Below are 23,445 nucleotides of genomic sequence, written 5' to 3'. Positions count from 1 at the left end.
GGCAGCACAGCCTTCTGGCGTGTCAGCCACTCCTCCCAGTTTTGTGTCATCAGCAAACTTGCTGATGGTACACTCTTTCCCTTCATCCAGGTCATTGATGAATATATTGAACAGGACTGGACCCAGTACTGACCCCCGAGGGACACCACTCGTTACTGACCTCCAACTGGACTCTGCACCACTAACCACAACCCTCTGAGCTCTATCTGCCAGCCACAAGAAGTCACCACCTCTGTCTCACTTCCTGTTACCATAATTCCCGGAGCCTGAATGCCTCTCCCCAGCCAGCCCTGCAGCTATTTCCCATGCTCAGGCATCCAGCTGCCTCACTATTTCTGCACATTAGGACCCTGAATTTTGAAAGCACAAAACCAAAATTAAAATTACCCTCCAGTTTTCCGTAAGTGGACTTTAGCATTTCAGTTTAAACAGAACAATTTTCTTAACACTTCCTAATTTGTCTAGATCACCACTAAAATCAGAGTTGGAAGGTTATTTGTTGAACTTCAGTGGTTCAGATCCTCTGCTTTCATTTTACTAAGAGTTTTCAACTACAATTTATGGATAAAAGATAATGGATGAAAAGTATTGAGTAATAACCATTAAGTTAGAACTTGTTTTGTCACCAGTTTCTCCTGGCATATCTTATCAAGCCTTAGAAGAGTTGGATGTGTTTGTGTTTCTTTTCATTATTTGTAAATAGTTGCTGGCACTGACATTCTGAAATTGTCATAATTTTTAAGAGGCTAACTCCTTTGCTGGCATTCCCTGACAATCAGGATGAAATGATTTTTGCTGTGAGGGCTCTGTAGTCCAATTCCTTTTGCTGTGCCAACACTGACATTCAACCAGCCACATGGTGGGCTATTTCAGAGGGCAAAACTTGCCAGAAACCTAAACAAAGTCCACAGTGTTCCTCTCCTTAAGCCATCCCACCACAGCGCCAGCAAGTGCCAAAGATGGCACAAGAGAAAGCTGGACTACCCACTCTGCTTCGCCTTACCGTATAAATGCATGCCGATTCTCCGGGCTCCCAAGGCTCCCGAGAAGACAGATAAATGCAGACTTCATTATCCATACAGCAATATCAGGTCTTATTCAACCTATATTCCAAGTTGACGTGAAAAGCAGAACACAAGACCAGAAATCACTTCTCAGTGGAATTAACTTTTATTGAGGGGAAAAAAGGTTTACATGTAGGTTTTTCCATCCATACTTTCAAAACTCCAAAAAGGACTGGAAACAAAACTCGTTTAATCATTATTGCAATACCAAAGAGTTGGTGGTTTTTGTTGTTTAAATGAACAGCAAATTATATAACTAATTGCTACATTCAATAAATATTTTTTGTTCTGCACCGATTAAGGGGAAATATTCAACCAAGTACAATAAACCCCCCTGGGTTTTTACAGTGCTATCTTCAAATATTATCCACTGTGTAGCAGTCCAGAAACTTTATCTATAAAACACAGCCTTAATTTTGAATGTACAAGGATCTATTTTCCCAGTCAGTCAAATACCAAATTTTGCTCTAGCTCAAATAGTCTACACTCAAAGCAACTACCTGACAAAAAAAAAATTAAAAAATCCTCTGGTTCATGACTATCTAAGTAAATTTGTCATTACAGAAAAGGCTCAAAGTCGTTACTTGTTTATCAAAGTAATAGGTAAACATTTTAACAGAAAGATTAACGAGTTACTTGGAAATGCAGGTTTATATTAAAGTATCCGAGTGTGTATATTACATATGACATGCAAGCTTTAAAAATATCAATCCTCTCTTCTGATTAGTCAGGAGTCCAATTGTTTAAAAAAAAAAAAAAAAAAGGAATGACTTCCAAAATGTATCAGAACTTTGGGTTCTCTATTTTATTTTACTTAAGATGTTTTACTACACAAAAACTACAACAATTACAATATTTAAGAGAATTACAATAAGGAAGGATGGAAAATAGGAATACTTCAACTGAAAATATGTATATTCTAAATGAACCAAAGATTTGTAAAAGAGCTGGATGGAGGACAAGGAAGGGAAGGAAAGCAGTAGGGAAGCTAAGATCTGAACTTTGTATTTAAAAATCACGTCCTCAACTGTAACTCTTCTGATCTTCAGTAGCGCCCTGGGAAAAAAAGAAAAAGATGACACGATTACTATAAACTAACTGTACACAGAGCAACTCAGCTTTAATGTGCCCAGCTTTTTAAATTTCACATTCAGTGTTTCCATTGATCGATTAATACTAGTAACAACAAGGTTTAAGCCAGCCAGATTCTATTTATTCGCTTGTATTTACTTACTCGGACTATAGGAACGGGATCTTGATCGTGATCGGTATCGACTATAATAAGGTGATGGTGATCGTCTCCTTTAAAGGAAATTAAAAAAGAAACCCAACAACATCCATTATGAAAGAAGCCTTATTCACATCACTTCTACATAACAAAACCATTTCCTTAGCACTGAAAGACTTGGCCTGCATGAATGATTTCAGCTTTATTTGGCTGTGGCTTACAGTTATTTAACAAATGCTTTTATATTTCTCTATTTGATGTGTTTAAAACTAAGATATTCCCAGACACAGAATTTAATAAACTTTCACTAGCCTTGCAAACACATGAAGTGCTTTTACAGATGCCTACAATTCATGTTGAACAACATTCTCTGAAATTAGGTAACTTTCAAAACAGTGAGATGGTTATGAAATATCAAGCATTAAAAATCCCATCTACAAATAACCCCTTTTTAAACAGCACTGTGTGTCAGCTGTCCCTGGTTCTATATACAGCATGGAAAAATGAGTTCCCTTTCTATCCGTCCACTAGATTTGTAGGGCACATACTCTACCTCCTTCAGGTAGGAAAATTAACCCATTACCCAAGTGTTTACTGGAAAATCAAATTCCATAAACACTGAAGATTAGGACTACTTAAATACCACAAAACCTAATGTAGTGAGGCTCTAACATGTAGCAAGCATGTATGCAGAATCTCGCTACAAACTGAATAACATCTTTTATCACCTAACTTTTCGGTTTTCCCAACAAATGCACTGTTCTACAGAAATAAAATAAAAATAAGGTACCTGTATCTGTAGTCATATTCTTCATATCTGTCATATCCTCTGTCATACCCCCTATCATAATATGAGTCACGGCGACGACCTGCTCCACCGCCACCACCTCCTCCACTGCTATTAGAGAAAAAGCAAAAAAAATTACTTTAGACAGCTACTCTTCATCTTGATTTCAATTGTTTAAGTTTTTTTGTAAGAGTTCTTGTAAATCAGACACTTAAGACTATGCCATGAAACAATGAAACATTTAAAGAAAGACACCATCAAAAAACCCCAGAAAACCCACCCGCGATTTGAGCCCTAATTCCCATCAAAACCATAGGGAAATGGGCAGCCTTGTATTTCAGTAAGCTAAGGGTGCGTTAACTGACTGTGCTAGATATAGAATTCTAAAATAACTCCTTCTACACTTTTTGATAAATAAACTACAGTAGGATTTAATAGTATAGGTGAACCACAGTAACGTGTTCTTTCGATTAATAACTTTGGGATAAAATACAATTGGCATAACTCTAAAATAATAATTAAAAAAGTATCAGTAGCTCTATTTCTTCAACCAGACTCCAAACATTCAGTTTATATCAATTTTAGCCCCATTACAGGAAATGAGTGAACTCCTTACTGTGTTGGCCTGCCCATGTAGATGCCTGGGGTGGGTGTATGTGCTCTCTTGGTGATCGAGTAATCCACCCGAATCCTCCTGCCATCCAGCTCCATACCGTTTGCATGCTCCATTGCCTGCAGGAGAGACAAGGAACAGGGACGTGAAACCTGCAACCTACTGGTAACTATGGAAGGCTACGTACAAATCACGTTATTTTCCATCAGAAAACCAAGCCCCGAACTTGCTTTATTTAGACTGGTTACTAGTGCCCCACTGTGGCGAACGGCTCCTCTCTGTCCCCTAGCCCCATTTGCCGGCTGCGTTACAGGACTGCACTGGGATGCCGGAGTAACGTGACACGCAACCCCTTCTTAAGAGAGCACGGTGCTAACCACTAACACAGTCACTTTCCCTAGACTTTCACCCTCTACCCATCGGAAAGGTAACCTGAAAGTCAAAACAGCTTTTTCTGAGAAGTGCATCTTTCCTACTGCCGTCTCTGACCCAGAGGGGACGGGCGGATTCAAAAGCTGTGCAAAACAGTGGCTTCCTGTAGGGTGCATATGGCCGGATTACTGCTAGTCGGCTGCCATTTCATGCTCTCCCAGCCTCCTGCCATCTCCCTTACAAGGACCTACTCCAGCAGAGCTTAGTAAAATGGCGGGTTCAGCCTACATGGATACCTAATTACAACCTTCCTCCCCACTCACTCTCACAATAGCAGCTCGCTAAAGCGATACACATAAGGGTCTGTGCTTGAGAAGGCTGTGCCTTCAGACCCGCCCGCAGCCCCTGCACACACTCACTGGGTGTTCCAGCCCCTGCTTCTCCAGGCTTTCAGAATCAATACAATGGCCTTTCACTAACTCAAAAATCACGAAAAAATTTTTTTTAAAGGAGCACAGCATACTTTTGAGAATGATAAGCGTGCAATAGTAACTTTAAAAAAAAACCACAAAAACACACCACACAAACCCACAACCTTAAGAATTTAACAAACAGTTAATGCTAGACTCACAAGCTATTAAAATTCGCAAAGCAAAATGTTTTTCATCCTTTCATCAGCTGCTCTAGGATCTCTGAAATACTAGTGCACACCACTTAATTCGTGGCACTAAGCACAGCATTTAGCCCAATATACATTATTCTCATTTATCACGTTTGGAGAAGAGACACACTCTTGAGTTAAAGAACACAACCACTTTGCTATTATTAAACTGTGAGGGACAATACACAACCGCAAAACATGAAGGTGCTTCTAAGCAAAGCTGTTTTCCCCCCTTCTTTTTTAAAATAATCAAACAACCAACTATTTAGAAATGTAACTTTTTTGCAGCTCTCTAACAGGAATCTTATTGAATTAACATACAAGTTATAGAGGAGGAAACAAAAACCTGACACCCACATGATTTAACTAACTGTGATGTTCCCAAACCGGGGGACTGAATTATCACTAACCTATTTAACTACACTTAGTTTGTGTTTTAATAATGCTCTTTATATCTATACTATGTCGCCACCTAGTGAGTTCTGTTCCCATGCAAAAATAAACTACATTTAGCTAACTAACTGCAAGCCAGAACCAAAGCACATTTCAAGTATTTCAACATACACTAAAGTATGTTTTGTGAACAAAACATGATCCTTAGCTTTAGTTTTCTAGTCTTCAGATATTTTTTTTAAGTCCTTTTCCACTACAATGATCTAAATGAAAATAAATCTGTGCACACATCCTAGGAACAAACCTAAAAATGAAGGCTGCAAATAGCTGGCTCAAAAATTAGCTTTGTAATGAAAAGAATCTTTCTATATGCAAGGTGTCTTGAAAGGTAAGGAATTTTCTACTTCACGGCATTTTTATGTCCAATCAACAACTTGCAGAGTAATAAAGCTTAGCTGACAAGAAGCCACCTCAAATCCAGAACATCTGGTACATGTGTCTTATTTAGTTAAAAGAACAAACACCTCTAACAGGAAGAGTTCTTTGACATAGGGAGCAGCAGAGAGAATAAGAACATACCAGCAAGACAGATGAATTGTTAATTTTGTGACTTAATCACTTGTTTTGGAAGTAACAAATGTTACGTTACAGTAGCTAAAGATTAGTTCACAGTTACCAGTCTGCATGAAACTCAAGATATCCTGGATACAATGTCTAATGACCTACCCAACATTAAAACTTCAGTTTTCTTAGCTTTCAACAGCTGTCAGCAATAACTGCCAACAAAAAAAAATTTAAAACAATAACCCTCTTTAATAGATATACAGACATAACAAAACTTTTTACATTTCTGGTGACATCCCCCAAATGCAGAAAAGCCAAACCCTACAATAAGCCACTACAAATCTAACAATAAGATAATACCAGTCACGTTCAGTTATTAGCAACTGGAAATTCCCTCCAAACAGGTTTTCAAATTCCCTGTATGATTCTTAATGTGCACATCCCCAGTCTTTGAAACAGAGTACTTAATTTGACATTATTAGCTAATAACTGTTGCAATATGCCCAAATACTCTCTTTGAAAACCTGGTTTCGAACAAGTGATATAACAGTATTTGTTTTGTTCAAAGGCTGTAAAAACATACTGGTGATTCTGTTGCTATTTTTGCATTTTCTTCGAAGTTAAAACAGATTATAAAAAAATTCTGGATTTTACAATTTTATTAGACTAGCATGTCACATTATAAACGAATTTCAGTTTGCTTTTCTTGCTGTTTTGGGGTATACGCGAATGCTGTGTTAAGAACATTTAAATGCCAAAGGGAAAAAAATGCACATTCACTTGTAACAATGCAGAAGACGTTCTGAAATACTGTTTAAAAGATAGAAGTGTATTTTCCAGACCATCAAATGAAACATTTTGAAGAGAAAAATCAAGTCACATTGAGGTTTAAGACACACAACAACCTCTCAGGAGGCTTTAAGTATCAACAGTCCACTTTTATTTCAGCCTGGATTTTCTTCCAAATATCTGGATGTTTTTAAAAGACTTGCATGGCTTTTGCAAGATGACAGTAAGCAAGCAAGCAAACATGATTCCTACAAACATGCACTATTAGGTTTGGTTGCAAATTCTAAGGAAAAAATGACTTTGTAGGCCAGAATATACATCTACACGTTTGCAGTCATAAAAGAGCATAAGCATTGGGAATGGCACAGGTAATAATTCAATCTTAGATTACAGTTTTAAACCTCCAGCAGTCTATCCCTAATAACACAACTCTTTCAAATTATTATCTGTAAGGTGTTAGTTTTACAAGATGAGCAGGTCCTAAACTATGGGATCACAGCCTCCAGTGGCTCAAAGCAGTCAGAAAGCAAGCATTAAATTTAACAGATTTCAATTTCATTTGACATTTATTACAGTATATGGTGTTTTCTACGTGTAACAGCATTTAGGTAGAGTAAAACAAATTCAGAAATATTGAACTTTTAATTGCATGCACAAACTTACACAGGTGACTGTTAGCAGTTAAGCAATCAAGGATTCACTGAAAGAAATTAAACAATCTTTCAGTCTGGATAATGCCACAAAGGGCAGCCTGAACAAGGAAACAATGTGAAAAATTTCTGCAACCTGCACTGTGGTCACTGGGGAAAGGGTGTGAGGAGGAAGGGGGGAGAAGGGAGGGAAGAGAACTTGACTTGGCAGGGCTGATGTCACAGTCACTTCACATTTCTACTATGGAGTTCCAAAATACTGTTTGTATTGTACAGAAGATCATCAAGCCTTCATTTCAACTGCACCTAACGGCTTTGAATTACTTTAATAACGTGACATCACTGTGAAGTTAGTGAAGTACAGATTGAATACACTTGAACAGTCAAACAAGAGCAATACATATTGGGACTCATTTTGAAAGTGTATTTTCATGATTTAAAAATAACTGTATAAGATACCGGGTTTTTTTGTTCACTGTGGTTTTTGGGGGGTTTCTTGTTTGGTTGTTTTTTCACATGAAGTCCTTCCCATTTGTACTTAATGCCACCAATAAAAGCATCATCTCCACTATATCGCAGGTACAGCATGGGATGAACAGACATAACAGATTAGCTTCCCCCCTTCTCCAGTATACTGATATCCCTAGTTCAGGTCTGGATTTAAGGAGGACATCTGAAAGGACATTGGGGCTGGGGGTTGAAATCTGATGGATGAAAAAAGAAATTAAGAAACCCAGCTCTTTACACTTACTGCAGTCTACCACGTCGAACTGAAGTGTCTGTTTCACCTTTGAACGAGAGTGGATTTATATTCTCTAGTTTCAGGGTTTTTTTTTTTTTAAATATTAGAATACTGTTGTCCTGGTTTGAGTGACACAGGACTAATTTATCTTCTAATACTTGGGAAGACTGCACTTTTAGAAGACTCTAGTGTCTGAATTTGTGAAATATTTACTTTACAGACAGCTATGGTGTGTGGGTTTCAAGGTCTCAGTGCTTTCGAGCTTGTCAGGTGCAGGGATGAGGAGGAGCGAGACCTGAGCGCTTGACCCAAGCTGGCCAACAGGATTATTTCATACCATCAGTGTCACATTAATTATAAATTAGAAAGTTTGCTGTGAAGTTCTCTCTCCCTTGATGGCTGCCATCCTGAGAACTTTGTTCCCCAGTGCTGGACCCGAGGCCTTCCCCTCCTCCTGAAACCATAGTGCTTGCGGTGTCCAACATTTGCTGTCCACTGCTGGGAGTGCACAGCTTCCTACTGATATAGTTGACCGAGTACAATCTTTGTGTATTTTGTACTGGTATCAGGATTAATAGCACTAAAGAACCAATATTGAAGTTAGTTATCTAATCTTATTCTATTAAATCTGTTTATACTTCAACTCCCAGGTTTCCATGTTTTTTTCCCCCGATTCCCCTTCCTGGGTGGGGAGGGGTCACCAAGTGATAGAATGATTGTCTAAACAACAATAAATTGTTATGGGTTTCTCAAACCACAACAAACGTCAATGATTTTTTAAATACATATGTAAATTTCTGATCTTAAACACCTATTGATTAAATGTATTCTCTTTAAAGCATACTTTAAAGAGTTTCAGAGTCAAGAAATACAGGATTTTAGAGAACCAGAATGAGTAACTGGATATGTTCCTGCAAGTACTAGCCATTTCATGGTATTTCAGAGTCTCCAAAAGTCTGTAACTTGTAATTCCAAACATTTGAGACCTTCTTGTATTCTTTTCTGTTATGTCAAGGGTCCCTTTTGATACCACAAACAATACTTAAAACATTTCTTCAACAAGCTACAGGGGAAGTTTTGGTCAATAATGATGCTTCTAAGCTGGTCTGCTTGCACCACAGATTAAACGCCTTGCAAATTAAAATGAAAAACCCTGTTATTATTCTGGTGGTCTTTGACAATTGAATTATGTTAATAGTTCAGTTTGCCTGTATAAAGTTTGTCTTGATTGCTAACAAACACTACTTCAGAAAAGGGCTCTGAAAGATGGTCAAAACTATAAAGAGCTAACTAGCATTAGAAAAATAGAAAATTCCATATTGCCAACAGCTGCTGTCGCTAACGCTTCTCAGATGAGTTCTTGCTACAGACACATAGTACATTCACAGTAGCCTCAGTTTAAACAACAACAAATACTTCATATTCTGAGTAACTGAAAAGCTGGATAGGAGGATATGAAATCCCTGGTAACTGTACTAAGAATCATCTCCCTAGAACAGCCAGCACTTTTTACTCATAACCCCTGAGATAATCAATCCCCCGCCCCTATCCCAGTACATAAAAGTTTGTGTTCCTCTAACCACAGGAAGAAAATCCTAATGTGACAGGCAGAGGAATACACTCTACAATTTAGCAAAAATACTGCACAACTGCAATATTACAACACTGGCTCAGTGCCAGTATTGCCAATACTGAAAACTATATAAGAAAGAATGCTAATCTTGAGAAATAGGTCTTCAACAGATGTGTACAGATCTTGCCATTTGCACAATGTTGCACATGTGATTCTGAAGACTTAGCAGAAAGGTAGACAATGTAAGACAAGACAGTGCAACACACAAGGCCAAAAAGCAGTACCAAATATTACTTAGAAAAGTTTTGGTTTTGTTTTTTGGGTTTCTTCTTTTTTTAAGAAAAACAACATAACTTCACAAAAAATGGAAACCACTACACCTGTAAGAGAATACCCTTTCTTCCAGAAAACGGTAGATAATACATAAGCTTTCCAAATAGGTTTTTAGCAAGCACACCAAAAAGAACACTAGCAGAACAAAAGCTCAGGTTTTCTGGACAAACAACTGTCAATCCTCAACATTTATTGTCTGCTATCACATTTTGAACTAAAGACAGTGTCCATGACCATTTTTAATATGGGTCAGAACATAACAATCTAGTTAAATGCTATCTTGCAAACACTAGACCATTGCAATAAAAGACATTTGATGGAAAAGGAGCCTTCTGTCAGACCATAAATCTTCATCTCAATCTCAGCAAAGTTTCAAAACAGAGTAGAGGAGATTCCACAAGAAATCTCCTTTGAAATGGATACGTGCACCCAACATTTCTTTCCCAGTCCTGTTAAGGTGGAATGACTGAAGCTACTGTGATGCTGTGACAGCTGCTCTACCTAGTAGTTATCAAAAGCTATATCTCTAATCCTCTTTATAACCAAGATGACCGTAAACAGCTAATGACAAGGCTGCTATAGTATCATAATCAGTCTGAAGCTCTGAAAGTCTAAAACAGCTTAAAAAGAAACTTTACTACCACGCCTTTGTTATTTTTAGGACACTACAATGTATCGCCCTTAAAAACCACTATTTTACATTGTCTTTGGATTTCCACCACATGGAGCCATCTGACAATTCTGAATATCTTAAGCACCATATAGAGCTAGAAACATTGCATCACTTGGTTTCAGAATCTTGACACATGGCAACATTTTAACGAGCTCAATAACTGATTCAATTTGGAAGAATGGTAACCAGTGACTACAAAGATCCGGAGGGATTTCAACTGCAACAGAATGCACACAATACTGACACTGACCTATCTTAAACCAAGTTTACAGAAGTTAAAACACAACTACTCACAATTCATTCGGTGTCAAATTTTAATATTAACAGTGTTTGAGAGCATGTCAGCTGAGAGACTTCCTCATTGGAAGGACAATAGTGAAGATAATGGGAAATACAAGGTTTTTTGTAGAGTTCTACGCATATTTTATCCATCTACGACTGCTTTAAGAGTTGGAATTTAGTTCAACTTCCCTTCTAGAGTTTTACATTCTCTTTATTTGGAGGCTTAGGGTGTTGGGGTTTGGTGTTTTTTGGTTTGTTTGGGTTTTTTTCTTCTTTGAATGTTTTTAAGAAAAAGGTATTTACTCAGAACAAAAGTAATTTAAGTGTCATTGCTCTTACGCATACTCAGCTTTTCAGATTTGCTCTATCTTCCACACAGAGAATTGCTTCACGTCCTTCAGTGTTCTCTTACAGACCCCATCAAAGTTTCACACCTATAGCTGTATCTCGTTTTTCTACACTAGCTGCCACTTATTGCCATCTCCAAATCTATCCTCAAGGCCCATGAAATCAAGTCAAATAAACAAGTTTTTCTCCTGTCCTCTTTGCCAAAGTATTTCAGCTATGTAAATTCCAAGTGTTGGGAGGTTTTGCATCCTTTCTCCCTCTTCATGCACCAGCCCATTGGGGAGGGAAAAAAAAAAAGGTTTAATTACATTCCCAATTATTTAAGTTCCCGCTTAATATTTCTGTATTTCTGACTGCAAGTAATATCCTTTTTTTTTTTTCTTTGCATTCCAGTTTTGCAGTATCTGTCAAAACAGCTTTATACTAAACAAATTACTTCATGCTATTTACACGGAATTTTAAGAAATGCATGGTGTCATGCATGACCATTGCCCATGGCAACTAGGAAAAACCTCTACTTCTAAAGACGTATGAAGCTGTAAAGTACACAAGAATGACACATGAATGTGACAAAAAATACTGTGCAAGTATTTTGGATGTTAAATGTTCTACAAAAAAGTCACATTTTCAAAATCCCATCGAACTCACAGTACAAAGAAATAAGGAGCTAAAAGTTAGAAGAGAGTAGGCCACTAAAGATGGATATACAGCTATCCACTCCATCACCTCCTCCCTCAACCTGTCAAAGTGACAGTGGGAAAATACAGAAGGGACAGGAAGTTTTCTGTGCTTTTACTTACCCCCTACAACCACCAACATATATATACATCTACAGACCCTGCTCTTCCCATCAACTGATCCTCTGTTGCATCATACAAGAAATCAGTCAAAGATCAGAACTGAATCTACTCCAGCTCATCCATGAAACATTTTTTTTTCCTCATTAAAATATCAACCAGCATCAGTTTTCATTTTTTGGCTACTGACAGTAGGTTCCACAGCTGTCACCCTCCCTCCCTTCGATGGTGAGAAGAATCATATCCAAACATTATGAATATACTTATCTAATGTAAACAACAGCAAACAGCAAATCTGAAACATCTGCCCAAGACTATTAGCCCATGAACAAGATGCTTGAAGTTTGTGACTCGGTTTGTCCAAAAGAAAGAGATAACTCCAAGTGAAGGCTTCAAGAAAAAAAAATAATTATTTCTTTTAAAAAGGATGTGTCTTTACTTTTAACAGCAATTTCATCTACAAATTTCAGTAAATGTAGTAAAACTCACAGTATCCTTACACAGGTAAGAAAAGTACTGCTTACTGTGGTGAACCATAATACAGGCTGCTGTTTATATTCTTTCATTCGCTCCTTACAGATCAATTATACTAACAACTCAGTCCAGCTCTGAACAGCTATCTATACAACCAGCAAAGTCACCGACCAAGGCACAAATCAAGACAAAACCCACTACTTTTCAAATGTACGATGACATGCTTTTAGAGAAGAAAATGGAAAATAAAGAGAAGCTTCAGAATTTTAATAGATACAGAAAACTACTTTGAAAAGTTCACTTTCAAAATATTTCAAAAATACTAGGAGGCTTCTACGTCTGTCTAAAGATTTACTTTCATTTTGAACAGACTAAAATCAAAGCACAATGCTCATCAGTGATTCAATACAGACAGCTCATAATCAAAGTTTGCCCAAATATCTGAACATTGAACTAAAATGTTTCATCTGTTAAAAGTGCCATGCTGTTTAAATAAAATGTTCTAATTAATCTCACTGCGAGAGCCTGCTACTGAATACATAACAGCATTTCCCCCCCCCCCGCCCCCGAGATATTCATGAAGACAATGCACAAAGAGCACACCTGTTAAAAGTAGTAAAGCATGAATTTACCTCTTTAGAATCATCAATTCTCTCAAAATAAACGAAAGCAAATCCTCTTGATCTTCCAGTCCGTTGATCATAAACAACATTGACACCAGTCAAAGGTCCGTAACGGGAAAAGACTTCACGCAAATCTCTCTCAGTAGTATACAAACTGAGACCAAACACTCCAAGACATGTATTAGGATCTGGGTTAGCCTGGTAAGACAAACATTCAACTCCAATTAAGTTTTAAAAATCAAGTTACATGTTCTCATATCAAAATTTATCAATTACTAAAAACTTTAATATGAAGAAAACTAAACACAGTTTATTACAAAGCTTACTACTTCAACGGTCATCATTCCAATCATAAGATATTTTCAAAAAGCAACTCTTCCATGACTTTTATTTTAGAAAAAAGACAAAGATGAACTTCTCATGTTGGTGAAAAACTCAGTTGATAAAAATTAAGCATTCCGATTACAGGAAAGCTATATAATAACAGGAACCTATCTTATTATTAATATTTCAGACCCAAATCACCAACAGGCTGCAGACATGACATATAAGTCTGTGCTAAGAACAGGCCAGGCTCAACTCTCACCTTCAGCCTTTCTGCATGGTCACCACTGGAACTAAGGAGTGTATGCTGCCTCCAGTTGCACACACCAAATGCATTTGAGCCCCTAAGCATGGACAGCTGGAACTATAAAATTTAGCTTCTAACAAAACTCCCCCCCCATTTCCTACACAACTATACTGGAAGTCAATATTTACACTTGAAAGTTTATTTTAGTGTACTTGTAAACTGGATGAAAATCACCAGCTTCTTTCATCTAGATAGTAAGAAGTGCTGAAGGCCAGTTCTGTGAAACTGTAATCCAAAAGCATTCACACTTCTCTAGAGCGAGACTCTTGATTCTTTAACATGATGTGGGATACAGATCTACTTAATACATTTCACTTCAACTAAAGGAAGTCAAACGTGAAATCGCACAATTGTACAAGGTACAATTTCTCTATTAGGTTCAGAGTTTCTCTACATTCCAGAGAGTTCATCTAGTGCCTATTCCACTGCAAGAATTATTTCAATCAAAATTAACATTTTTTTTTCAGCTAAGCTTCTGGCACCTGTTATACTAGATGCAGCAATTTACAATGGCAGCAACAGGCACAGGGATTTAATGTTTCTGCTAAAATAATAACTGGAAGTTGACACAGCTGAAATTTGTATTTCAGTTTCAGATTTTCAAAGCAACCGATGAACAGTAATTTATGCCTCAGAGCTTGCCTTTCAAAGGCAGCCTGATTCAAAGAATGAACAGGTTTAGATCTTCTGTCATGTTCTTTTCAGAGCTTTTGTTCAGGAATCCATTGTGAAAATAAGATGCCCAAACTACTCATATATTTGAAGTTTCTTTCCTTCCATTTGTCAAAGTTCAAACTTTTAAGACATGAATCCTCTACAATTCCTCATTATAGTTGAAAAGCACAACAAAAACTGGCAGTTTGTCATTTGAAAGTTCTAATTAATACAGGTTTAGGTTTCTTTTTTACTCTATATTTCAACCTATGTGATAATTCTGTGGCATTAACAGCTCTACTTCTTTTATTACTGAAACTCTTAAGTCATAATGAAATCTCTCAGTCTTTTAAATCATTGTTTGGACAAAGTCCCTTCACAAAGTACATATCAGTATAGTCCCTTTTTTATATCTGTTTTACACTTAAACCCTATTACCTTTTCTGAGGCAAGAGAAGTACCAAGAATCAGTCTGCACACCCCAAGTGACAGTCACATCACCACTGTAAGGACTAAACTGACTGTGGAGGACTAAAAGACAGCTTTTTATATTAGGTTTTCATACTGCCTCCCATCAACACAGTACGCAAGATCAGATGTTACTAATTGTTACTAATTTTGCTGGTGTCTTTAGGATCTCGCTATTTAGGGGATTCAAATATGGTTGATTTGAGTTTCATTTCGACACTACTAGAACTACTTCGAGTTAACATGAAATTTACTCTGTGAAAAACAAAACTTGTTTTCACAGTAATTTCCAAGGCAAAAAGACTTCTTCGAAGAGCAAAATATTCTAATATTTCCTAAAGTAGTAAAGTGGACTCATTCATCTTTCACCAGGAAATCTGCTAACCCTTTTGAAGTTCAGTTATTCCTGCCAATTTTTTAAGACATTAGATTCATATTTACTACATCATGATTACACACTGGCAACAATCCACAAAAAGCGTTAACTATGAACATTGCTTCACAACAGCTTAAGCCACTGTACGTTAGCACTGTTGTAGTCTACTCTTGTCTTCTCCCTCACATTGGTATTATCTGGTCCTGGTGAGTCACTTCACCAAGGTAAGCCTGCAAAAAACCTAGACTCTTTTTGACAGGTTTAGTAAAGAACTCAAGAGAACTAAACCAGATTAAAATAAGAAGGATCAGAAAAGTACCCTGTCCCTCACAAAGGAAGAGGCAGACCTCTGTGTAACAGCACTCGTTTAGATCTGCCTGAAGTGATGTGGAACCAGAAGCTAAGGCACTAAAATGGACTATAAGGAAGGCCATTAGGAGAAATCTCCGAGAATGACGTAAGATTAGTATCTTAGATCTGGGTTGGTGTACCTATACTTCCCTCCTGTCCATACCAAGATAATTCTTATTTACATTTTGAGAGGCTTACTGATCCTTTCCGTAACTGTACATTTTTCTAGCCTATTAAGATTTACACATTAGCTAATAACACATGGGTTTATTTCTTCAAGCTAAACCAAATTAATTATTCAGAGGTATAAAATCACAAGCAACCTTCAACATGATATGCTATATGTTATAAACAAATAAACACTTGAGAATTTCATTCTTTGGCTCCTCTAGTCAATCTCATCAATACTGTCAGGTTGCAAGCATGCACAGAAAAGGTCTCAGTTTTGTGAAGGGTACATATACTTGGAACTGTAACAAAAAGAAAATGAGAAGGGTTCAACTTCTGGAGCAGAGGGAAGCAGATGTCACCCCATCTGCACATACTGACTTGCAACGGCACAGTTTGCAATTAATTTCTACAACTGCCCTGACAGTTGCAGGCCCAAGAAATAAGTGCCCAGGACAGAGATCGCTGCCCTTCCTGTCTGCCCCCCTGTTCCCGTATCCTCCAGTGACAAGACAGCAGGCAAAATTCAGCCTGCAGGTAACCTGCACTACACTGATGCACGCAGCAATTGTTTTGTTGATACTCAGCCTTGATGAACATGACATACTCTGCTGCCAGTGTGCCTTCTCCTGTTGGACATTGGAGAATGACTACGGCTCCTTCGACGACGGTATTCTGGCGTATACGATCTGCTTCGAGAACGTCTCCTATGGGAATGAGAATGGGAATGGGATCTGGAACGAGTGTAACGTCTGTGCGAATGTCTTCTGGACCTGGATCTTCAACAAAGAGAAAGCTTTTAGTTAGGACAAATGTACGTAATGCATTGAATTGTAAGCCTCACACTTCCCAGAGAAAAATGTATTTTTAAGAGGCTCTCTACAATTAAAATAGTTAAGTTTCTTCGACTTTGCACATCTAAGGATTGCGTGGATCTCTAATAACCTGCTTGGTAAGACAATTTTTAATTTTGTGAGTGTGCTTCTGGCATACAGTAAGAATTATATTCATGACAGTTTTCAGGAAGTTGAAAGTTTAAACTTATAAATGCTTGGCTGCACACATAACTAACACTTGCTCAATAATACAGAAACCAGACATGCCACACTGCAAAATACTGTCTTGGGTGAAAAACAGAAACATCTAGCAGCACTGCTAGATTTGTTAGATACTGCAGCAGTATCTAACAAATGAAGCTCATCTAGGCTTGAAAATTATTCAAGACCAAAGGTACCCTGCTTAATTCCTCAAGTATTTCTTTGCAGACAGCTAGCCACTGCTAGATGTTCAAGCTCAGTTTTAAACAGGCATCATTTCATCAAAGTTGCATTATTTCATACAGGCATTATATCCTAACAACAGGTAGGTAGTTATCTGGCTAAACACTGCAAGAAGAGAAGCTGTAACATTAGGCTGAACTTCGGGAATTCAGAGCACAAGACTTCTTTTTCAGCTGCCCTGGTATAAAGTGTATAAACAGGGAAGACGGATTACTGATATTCCCAAGAACTGGGGAAGAGGAACAACATAATACTGTACAATTCCTCTTCTCCCTCCAGAGCTACAAATGCTGTTTTCTGGTTTGTATCTCCATTAATGAAAGAAGGATGCAGTAGCTCTCTCCATTTTCACCAGTATGATGGTACAAAGGAAGAGAGAAGATAGGTAGTATAAGTCAGGTAGTATTTAGGATATATTTAGAGGAAAAAAAGACAGGCATTTCTCCTCTACTCCAAGCAAGCTCTCTCAGAACTGAGAACTGTAAAACTCTGCCTCTGTGCACACACACTTGGGCAGAGAGAAGGAAATGTGCGGCATTGAAAAACTAATTTAAATCTTAAAGCTCTCATGCTATCCACGCCTAATTTAAGCTGTAGTTATCAGATTTTGTTTTTAAGCCCCCAATGAAGGAACGTCAAGAAATTCCCCAAGTAGCATTTCCCAACACTTCCAAAGCTTACTCTTTTTATATAACCCAGACTACCTTTGCTGAAGTTCTTACTTGACTCCCCCCCCCCCCCCCCGGGGTGGAGGGGTCCACACAAGAGTTCCCCCCAAAATATGTGGGGGGCAAAAAGCATAAGCTTTTACAGAATTGAGATGTAATCCCTTTTGAATTGAGATGCAATCCCTCTTCTCTCTTCTGGAAGAGATAAACCTACAAATTTTAGTGCGATTTCTACATTACTACTTCTATTTATATTACTTTCTCTATTCATACCCATGCTTCACTACTCATGGAATCTTTCCCCAGCTTTGTCCACTAACGTGCAAATTAACACAGTCCTGTTAATACATCCCAGAAGGTTTATACTTTTTATAACAAGCGGAAAAGAAATCTCATTGATATACCAAAAGAACAAGCATAAAGAGTAACACTGAATTAGCATCAATAACTTCCTGGACATACCTTGATTTTGATCTTGACCTAGAGTGCGATTCAGAATGTTTGGAAGCCCTCGATGGACTGCGAGATCCTGACCTGCTCTCCGATTTTACACGAGCAGGACTCCCAGCTGGAGATTTAGACTGGGAGCGAGACTCCTAACAAAAAAGACAGTATTAAAAATGGTATTGGTTGTATAAATGCCTAACTCCTAACATTTATAGTACAGTAATTCTATTATATTGATTGCTCCTGAAAAACAAATGGTTAGGCAATACCCTCCAAAACAAATTTCATTTTTCTAACCCACTGTTAATATTGTATGCTTTCCTCAAATAGGTCCCTGCTTGAACCAGATCACCAATTCTCTATTAACTAAGTAATCATGCAAATTCATCTACAACTTGATCATACAGACACTGGAACATAAACCATACATTTACTTAACCTAGGACCCATTCATTCTTCCAGATTCTTTTAATTCTACTTCACTCTTGCTTTCTACTTTTCTTCATTCTTCATTGAGTTTTTCATTTTTCATACTTCGTGTATTCTTCCCCAATTCAAACAATTCATTATAGCCTTAAAAAAACATTCAAGTGCTTCTATCTGACCAATCTTCTGTTCAATTTTTTCCCCCATTCAATTTTAATTTTCTGATCTTTAATACTTTTCATTAGCCTTCTTTTATCTTGATTTATCTTCCACATTCTTGGAAAAAACTCTTCAATTTCTTCACGAACATTAACCTTAATGGAAAAAGAACATTTAGTATATTTAAGCACGTGGGGATTATAAAACTCTGCTGGAGTTCAGATGTTATCTACCAAATTGAAAAGCCAGCAGGTAAAGTGCAAGAAACTATTTTATAAAACAACTTTTTTTAAAAAAAATATCTTTAAAACTGTATAAGTGTCTACGTTCTAACAATGAGCTTACTGAGTTCTCAGTGTTTTACTGTATTTTCAAAGCTACCCTCCTCCCCTTTCAGATTTCTTTTGTAAGATAGGTACACTAAAAACTAATTAGCACAAATATATTAAAGTACTGATAGCAATAACTGTGATTTCCCCCCTAAAATAATGACTATGCGCTTCTCAATATTGAATATCCCAAATTCTACTCCTACACATTATTACTAAGACACTCTCTGTTCAACAGAATGGCCAAGGAATTCCAGTCAAACTCTATCTATGCACATACTTACTCACATAATACATGTACATAGATATAGGCAAGACAAATTATTTTTCTTCCTCATTGTTACCCTGTTTTCCTTGCATACAACTTAATCCATATAAAACAAGATGTATAATAGTGCAGTTAAAAGCAATACAATAGAAGACGGGAGGGGGTTTTGTTTCATGATAATGCACACAAGAGAAACTAGGAAAACAAGCAAACAAAAAACAGCTTAGGATTTCCTCACACTTTATAGTTTACAGCATTTCTAGGGAGCTCAACTATATTAAAAAACCCTTCCAGAACAGTATGCTACATACTTCACAAAAAACGTGCAAAATTCTTAATAAAAAAAATGCATAGTAAATTCCCCTCCCATAAGTGTTACGTTTTTATTTGCATTGTTTCTCCTCCTGCCTGTCCTCACAATGTATTTCTGAATTTATTTCTCACTCCACCTATGTCCAGAATTGCATAGTACCTTGGGCTGCAGTTTGTTTCAAAGGATGCTGTCCTCACGTTTCAAGACAATAAATCTACTAGAAATAGAACCTGAGAGACCCCTGACTAACAAGCGTTACAGCTACACTACCTTTCCCCTTTACCTCAATAACAAGGACAAGGGACACACGAAGAATGTCACCTACTGGGATGATAGGCCTGACAAACTTATCAATGAAGGCCAAATTCAAAGCTGGACTGTAACACATGGATCATATAATCAGGTCTGCATTACAGGTTACCCTTATTAAGCTGGCTATCTGCTGATCTAGCTACCTGACTTTCACTGAAATAAAGGGATGTACGTGCACTTAAGTATTACCAAATTTTATCTGGTATTTTTAGTTTTTACATTTGAAATTCACTCTTCACTATAATAAAAAGTATTTCCTTTAGACCCACTAACATGCTTTTTAATTACCTTGCCTCTGTTTTTGTACTTTTCATTGTTCGATAGTCTCCTTAACTCTTCCCTTTACACTTCATCCCCTGCAACAATTACCAGTTTCTCTGGGAATTATTTCCACTTCCCTCCCTAGTAAAAGTGATAAACACTATAGAAAAATATGAACATCATTCAGATTTAGAAAACATTCTTCAATAAAAAGACAAAGAATTCACTCTCCTCAGTCACTCCTTCATGAGGACAGTGTGTTGTCTATGCTTTTCACATTTGAAAGATCAATTCTTGAACAAGAAGTTTGGAAACTTGAACAAAACAAAAATAAAAACCCAACAGATACGGCACAATGTAGAAGCGCTGGGAGATGCCAAAAATACCAAGGACCCAATCACTCCCATACAATGTAAAAGTTAACTTAGTGTCCTTATCTATTCAACTGAAGCATCTTATGACACCACCCACAGAGTTTCTAATAGTATCAGTTATAACAATGAATCTGTATTAAGTTGCCAAAAGCAAAAGTTACATCATTTCATGCAGTCAAGTCCTTTTGTAACTATCTGTTTAAGCTCTTTTAGGGGCCGCACTCACAAACATACAACTTTAAAATTGGAGTGACAGAGGTGACAGCATAAGTTCTTAAACATTTCAAACTTCCTCAAACAAAGTCACTGTAGATGTAAACTGCAGCTAAAGAGAGATTACCTGTTAGCAGTTGCATACTGTGTCTGTCATTGGCAGGCAATTACATCTCATCTTCTGATGCAACATAGATCACCTAGTTATATTTCCTACAGTGCTTCAAAAGGAGAGACTAAGGGAATCACAACAATCTGCAAGAGTTTAAGGACTTACGGATGACACCAAAAAAGTATCTAATAAGATTTAGATCAGCAAGATTACAGGCAGGGATTAAGAGATTCAGAGCTTCAACGAGTCACAAAGGGAGATTTCAAAGAATTTTCCTCCTCTACTTCCTACTATAAGGAAATAATTAGCAAGCTACATCTTAGTCTATATCACAGACAGACCCAATTGTTCTGCATAAACAATTTATAGCCATTCTGCAATATGAATGAGAAAATTAGTTAACATTCTTTCTTAGTACATCATCTTTAACAAGAGAAAAGAGACACCTCTACTATCCAAAGCATTAAAATCTCTCAATTCTATACTAGTCTTTAAGCAGTCTAGACATTCTGACCTTAGCTCCATCATTGTCACAGAATTTAACTTAACTACTGCTTAAGAGAGAAAAGACTAAAATTTCTCTCTGGATCCTCAACATTTTCTTATCTTTCTGTTCTAAAGATCCTCAGTCATTTAAGGGGCACTAACAACACTGCATTTCTTAAACTCAGCTTCTCATCCCACAACTTCTTACAAAACATCATGTATTTTAATGCCTTCTGCTTTACCATGCAACTGTCCAGTCACCGCTTTCACCCTTACAAACTTACAGGCAGATACTCACTGTGACCATGTCAAACTATCTAGATCTGCTGTCACTACAGCCTACAGGAAGACACAGTCAGCTAACTTCCTAATATTCTTCAGATCAGACTTCCCTTTCAAAACAAATGCTACATCTATCAATAACACTTTCCCCCACAGCAAAACTAAAAAAACAAAAAAAAACCCCACAAACAAAAAAAACCCACAAAAACCTAAACAAAATCAACCCCCCCAAAACCCGCAAAACAAATGAAAAACCCACCAAAGAAAAAAAATATCTCAATCATAGCAGCATGCTTCCTCAGAATCAGATGCAGTGGCTTCCTCAAGTACATACCGGGAAATGGGATTAATAATTCACCAAGAAGTGGAACTTGGAGCCAAAGAAATTATTGTAGCTGAACACAAAATCTAAAGATGGCAGCTTCATTTACTGATTCTCTAGATAAGAAGATGTGCAGCCAGAAGCATTTAAAGAGAGCACTGAGGAGTATTTTTCATCCTTTCTACCTTCTCTCTTCCCAGAAAAAACAACATGAAACGAAGTGGTATGGAAAGGATATCTCCCCCACCTCCCATTATCTCATGATCACAAATCCAGTCATTGAACAACTATTAACAACTTTAGATGATCCAGCTGAGCACAATGTCAGTCATGTCAATGCATTTAATCCATACTGATACAACTGATGCAAATTGTATCTACCATTTATCTTCCTTGCATCCTTTAAAAGAAATGCTACTTTCCAATTAATTATAATTTTAAAAGCATTCACAATACTTCTATGCAGAGCAGAATTGCAAAAGTCTTTAAGAAGCATTCTTTTGGTTTTCCACCTATCATGAGAGGGTATGATTAAAAACATGGGGGGGGAGGAGGAAGACAAAATTGTTCTTTCTTTTATACCACTCTTCTGTCCTGAACTTCTGCCATGCTTTACCTCTCAGCTTACTATTTCAGCATATGACAGAAAGGCTATCAAAATTAACTTCAAGTGAGACGCTAAATAAAAAGACTTGAATAAGTTTAAATTAGGCTTTCTATAGCAAAGCACAAGAAGTGAAATAGGAAGAAAAAAAGTAACCATTAAATGACCCAAAAGTTTCAGTTGAAATTCATTTAACCTTGTTAAGAAGGAATACCTATCACACATGGGGGGGGGCAGGGGAAAGACAGTGCAACAATTAATCTAGCAATACCATTAAGCCAGCAAAATGATAGTTCAGGCTTTACAGAAATCCTGCTAAAAACTCCTGCCCAAACTCAAAAAATAAATGAAGTCCAACTTAGTAAGGGGACAGAAAAACATAAACAGTCAAGAAATAAACAAGTTTAGTAGCAGCCTATATGCACTGGACAAAACTGTCGATTTAGTGACACCTCATTTATGAGAAAGGACAAGGTAATGTTTTGACAGGAATCTACCAACTTCTGAAACTCACAAGAGAAGTTAAATAATTTTTGCTTTATACTAAGTTCTGTCACTCTATACTAAAAATAAAACTGACCCCTTAATTAGCTGCTGTTCTACAAATATTTCACTAGTACACCTAATAAGCTTCTCTGTAAAAAGCAACTTGTAAGTTGTACTATCTTGAAGACAGGTATATTTTAAAAGTCACCAACATCAGCAAACTTTATGCACTTCTCAATGACACTGCTCTGATTAAAAGAAAAAAATGAAGAAAGGAAGAAGCAGCTTCAGCAATAGACTTTTTGAAATTACACCTTAATCTTCTCACTGAGGCTTGAAAATGTGCCTCTTCAGGAAGGGTTCTGTAGTCACCCCTTTATCACATATGGAAGATAGGAAATGGAATTTGTTTTCAGAAGGAGCAGTGTTCCCAACTGACATAGTTGAATTTATTAAACTTGATTTAAAAAAAAAAAAAAAAAAAAAGGA

At 37.2% G+C, this 23,445-nt stretch overlaps 1 protein-coding gene across 1 annotated transcript; it reads right to left on the bottom strand.

The window, feature by feature from the left end:
• Positions 1-1,154: 1,154 nt before the first annotated feature.
• On the bottom strand, positions 1,155-22,475 carry TRA2A (transformer 2 alpha homolog (Drosophila)). The gene is made up of 8 exons (XM_009879544.1): positions 22,452-22,475; positions 18,025-18,155; positions 16,222-16,393; positions 12,976-13,164; positions 3,696-3,811; positions 3,083-3,190; positions 2,299-2,366; positions 1,155-2,120 (listed from the first exon to the last, which is right to left on the bottom strand). The coding sequence occupies exons 1-8, from the start codon at positions 22,473-22,475 to the stop codon at positions 2,110-2,112; spliced, it is 819 nt and encodes a 272-aa protein (XP_009877846.1). The 3' UTR covers positions 1,155-2,109.
• Positions 22,476-23,445: the final 970 nt, after the last annotated feature.

The sequence above is a fragment of the Charadrius vociferus genome, unplaced genomic scaffold (assembly GCF_000708025.1).
Source record: "Charadrius vociferus isolate BGI_N301 unplaced genomic scaffold, ASM70802v2 scaffold262, whole genome shotgun sequence".
Classification (NCBI taxonomy): domain Eukaryota; kingdom Metazoa; phylum Chordata; class Aves; order Charadriiformes; family Charadriidae; genus Charadrius; species Charadrius vociferus.
The sequence above is the reverse complement of the archived record's forward strand: the minus strand, read 5'-3'. Positions and strand labels throughout refer to the sequence as shown.